The 5,000-nt window shown below is 32.8% G+C and overlaps 1 protein-coding gene across 1 annotated transcript in view; it reads right to left on the reverse strand.

The window, feature by feature from the left end:
- Positions 1-1,256: 1,256 nt before the first annotated feature.
- LOC131931348 (uncharacterized) overlaps positions 1,257-5,000 on the reverse strand; it is a gene marked incomplete at its 3' end in the record, with an annotated part of 26,874 nt that continues 23,130 nt past the window's right edge. Inside the window, 2 exon segments of the mRNA XM_059288134.1 lie at positions 1,257-1,395; positions 3,308-3,355. Coding sequence (XP_059144117.1) covers positions 1,257-1,395; positions 3,308-3,355 — 187 coding nt within the window.

Consider the following 5,000-nt stretch of genomic DNA (forward strand, 5'->3'; position numbering starts at 1 on the left):
GTATATCTATATCTACATCTATATCTACATCTACATCTACATCTACATCTACATCTACATCTACATCTACATCTACATCTACATCTACATCTACATCTACATCTACATCTACATCTACATCTACATCTACATCTACATCTACATCTACATCTACATCTACATCTACATCTACATCTACATCTACATCTACATCTACATCTACATCTACATCTACATCTACATCTACATCTACATCTACATCTACATCTACATCTACATCTACATCTACATCTACATCTACATCTACATCTACATCTACATCTACATCTACATCTACATCTACATCTACATCTACATCTACATCTACATCTACATCTACATCTACATCTACATCTACATCTACATCTACATCTACATCTACATCTACATCTACATCTACATCTACATCTACATCTATATCTATATCTATATCTATATCTATATCTATATCTATATCTATATCTATATCTATATCTATATCTATATCTATATCTATATCTATATCTATATCTATATCTATATCTATATCTATATCTATATCTATATCTATATCTATATCTATATCTATATCTATATCTATATCTATATCTATATCTATATCTATATCTATATCTATATCTATATCTATATCTATATCTATATCTATATCTATATCTATATCTATATCTATATCTATATCTATATCTATATCTATATCTATATCTATATCTATATCTATATCTATATCTATATCTATATCTATATCTATATCTATATCTATATCTATATCTATATCTAATTGGTTTTCGTCTTTATTATTTAAGGACTTTTTATATTTAGAAAAAAATGCAATCATGCCCTGACTTTAATTGGTTTAAAAAATTACACATCTGTGACAAACTTGATTTAGGCATATAGAAATTTGTTTTTGTACTGAGATCCGAAAAGGAATATATATTTTTTGGTACATTCAACTGTGTCTGTTTTACATTTAGTAGTTATTCTAGGCTGATTGATTAATTTCAAATAAACTATTTCAATTTGTAAAACTTAAAACTTCAAAATAGAGATACCGTAATTTGGGTAAAAAAATTATATTTTGTACTAAGCAAATGTTCCTATTATCAAAATCACGTATGACCGAACAAAATTTGACTCAGATCTTGAATATCTTGAATAGAAAATAAAAAGCTTTGGTTCTTGTTTGTTTCGACAAGTAAGACAGCTAAACGGGATCCTAATAAATTTCTAGTAAATACCCAAATTGGCAGATAACCAAAAATTGGCCAGTTTTCCTCTCCTTTACGGATGAGCCTAGAAACTGGTATTGTGTACTGTTGTCTAGTGTCCTGTTTGGTGTCGCCTTGTATTTTAACTCGATCTATAATCTCATGATTTCTGTGAATGAAACAGAAGATATTAATACTGTTTTCACACCTCCTTTTAGTAAAACAACATAAATATATATATATATATATATATATATATATATATATATATATATATATATATATATATATATATATATTTATATATATATATATATATATATATATATATATATATATATATATATATATATATATATATATATATATATATATATATATAATATATATATAGATGGGTGGATGAATGAAAGAATGAACGGACGGACAGACGGGATGATGGGCTGGTTGACGTATTTTTTTTCGAATTTTAAAATATTTTCTATGGTAAAATACCAACTAATTTAGCATTAATTTTGAAAATTTGAAAAAAAATATTTTGTGTTTTTTTTTTACAAAACTTGCCAGTTACTCTATTAGAGTTAGCAAATGAAGGATTAATGATTATGTGATCAATATAAATGTTAGTTTATAAGATTGGGACATCCACAAAAAGTTTTTTTTTCGCGATGGCCGCCGTTGCCATGGCGACCATACTTTCAGAAGAGCCCCTGGTGCATGCAGATATTTTTCTTTAAGTACCCTGTCTTAGATACACAAAAATAAAATAAAACTAAGTAAAGCTTATTAGTTTAGACTTTTTTTTTCTGGAGCCTAGCCTCCTCACTCAACTCACACATGCACTCTCCATTAAGTTCGAGACTATTCTAACCTATTCTAATCTAACTAACAAATGACCCGTAACAACATACATAATGGAGACAACATAATCTTGAAAGAAAGATAAGGGGTCGTCCATAAATGACGTCACACTCGTAGGGGGGAGTGGGGTCCGTGATTTTGTGACGGTGTGTGACGAGGGGGTGGGGGGGGGGGGGGTCAGATGGTGCGACGTCACACTTTTGCATTATGAAAAAGCAATGCTAGAAAACGAATTTTAGACGTTATTTCGTGTTTTAGAAAACTGTTTTAATAAATTATAACAGGAATTTATTAAAATACTCTATTTTGACAGAGTTCAGAAAAAGATTTTGGAAAATTATCGATGTTTAAAAAAAAATTCAACTGCAATTTTGAGGGGGGGGGGGGGTTGTTGGCTGAGGTGTAACGTCATTTTAGGGGGTCTGGCTTTTTGTGACGATGTGTGACGGAGGGGAGGGGTAGGTAAATATCGTCAAAAAAGCGTGACGTCATTTATGGATGACCCCTAATACTAATGTAAGAAATATACCGTTTATTTATGTAAATCCCTATTGTGTCGTCAATACATGAAGTCACACATGTAGGGGGGAGGACCGTAATTTTGTAAACAGACAGACAGACAGACAGACAGACAGACAGACAGACAGACAGACAGACAGACAGACAGACAGACAGACAGACAGACAGACAGACAGACAGTCAGACAGACAGACAGACAGACAGACAGACAGACAGACAGACAGACAGACAGACAGACAGACAGACAGACAGACAGACAGACAGACAGACAGACAGACAGACAGACAGACAGACAGACAGACAGACAGACAGACAGACAGACAGACAGACAGACAGACAGACAGACAGACAGACAGACAGACAGACAGACAGACAGACAGACAGACAGACAGACAGACAGACAGACAGACAGACAGACAGACAGACAGACAGACAGACAGACAGACAGACAGACAGACAGACAGACAGACAGACAGACAGACAGACAGACAGACAGACAGACAGACAGACAGACAGACAGACAGACAGACAGACAGACAGACAGACAGACAGACAGACAGACAGACAGACAGATAAGACAAGTCAAGTCAAGTCAAGTCAAGTCAAGTCAAGTCAAGTCAAGTCAAGTCAAGTCAAGTCAAGTCAAGTCAAGTCAAGTCAAGTCAAGTCAAGTCAAGTGATAAGAGATAAAGAATACTCACAAAAGATCCATCTTCTCTAAATCGTTGCACTTCACAAACGTCATAGACCTGTATTTTTTAAAGTATTAAAACAAAACATTTCTATTTAATTTAGCAGTAGAAAAATGCTATGATATATACATATACATATATATATATATATATATATATATATATATATATATATATATATATATATATATATATATATATATATATATAAAGATATATATATATAAAGATATATATATATATATATATATATATATATATATATATATATATATATATATATATATATATATATATATATATATATATAAAGATATATATATATATATATATATATATATATATATATATATATATATATATATATACATACGTGTAGATTAGTATGGTATGTTCATTGTATTTATACACTGTTACTAGATGATCAGGTAGATAACATAACAAAATATACTAGGTGTTTTCCATGTAGTAGAACCTTCAGCAGGAGTGCAAAAATGCTAGCAAAGAATATTACAAATCATTATAAATTTAAAACAAGTAGCCTACACATTTCTTGCCAAAATTAGAGTTCTATCAAGTATATATATATATCCTCGGGCTTTGGCTATATGATACACATAAACATTACACACACACCAGCACTACTTTGCTCATGTCAAATACTCGACCATGCAAGAATATAAAACCTCTACCACGCGACCAATTCGATTACTCGATCACTCAAAAAATTCTTGTCATCCAGGTTACACAATCAAATCGATACCAACAATATCACGATTACTCAACTCTCGTAAAATAAACAGCATTACTGCACCCCACTTCAACTACTTGACTACGCAAGAAAACCCTACGATACTGCATCACTCTCTCTCAAACTACATGAACAATGAAACAAAGCAACCTATGCTAAACGATATCTCAACACGATGACTCCACCTTGCCTATCTTCTCGAACAACTCTACCATCAACGAGAAGACAACAGCAACACAAGGCTCGACCTTTCACCAACGCAACACACCCACTGATACTCTCAAACTACAACGGCTATACAATAATTGATACTACCAACTAAGAATCAACCCCCGCCCATCCAAGATTGAAATAACCGCAAAAAGCAAGGCCAAAGAACTCCGAGAAGCGATCATGTATTGTCATTTACTTTATGTTATTTTAAAGGAAACCAAGAAACCGGAAGTGAAAACAAGAAGACAGAAGAAAACGGAAAATGTAACAATCACAGAATACTGTGTATATACATGTATAAAATTTCATGTATGCATTTTCATGTGAACATGCTCTTGCTGCCGTCCCAAGCTCAAGTGGTGAAGCAGAAGGAGATGGATTATATTAAACTTTAAAAAATACAGAGCCACATATTCCGTTTGAGCTTTAAATATTTGATAGATAATGTAATGTTTGGTGTATGTTATGGCCCAAGCCGGAGGAGTGGTCATTCCAGGAAGCCAGTTCGCGAAGTAGCCAATTCGTTAGTCCTATGCCCGATGTGATCAGGTAGTGCATTTCAGAAATTTGAAGGCTACTTTGTGAGCCGGCAGTGATGCCCTGGCCATCGTCTGATATGGGTTTTTGTGTGATCAATTTATATTATTCTGACAGCGGTTTCATCGTAAATAATGCATTCCTCGGCTCTTGTTTGCACTGAATTCCCCTTTACAGCTTGTAAAATGTCTCACGGACAAC

This window comes from Physella acuta, unplaced genomic scaffold, assembly GCF_028476545.2.
Source record: "Physella acuta isolate Inbredline_101_S28 unplaced genomic scaffold, ASM2847654v3 ptg001949l, whole genome shotgun sequence".
Classification (NCBI taxonomy): Eukaryota; Metazoa; Mollusca; class Gastropoda; family Physidae; genus Physella; species Physella acuta.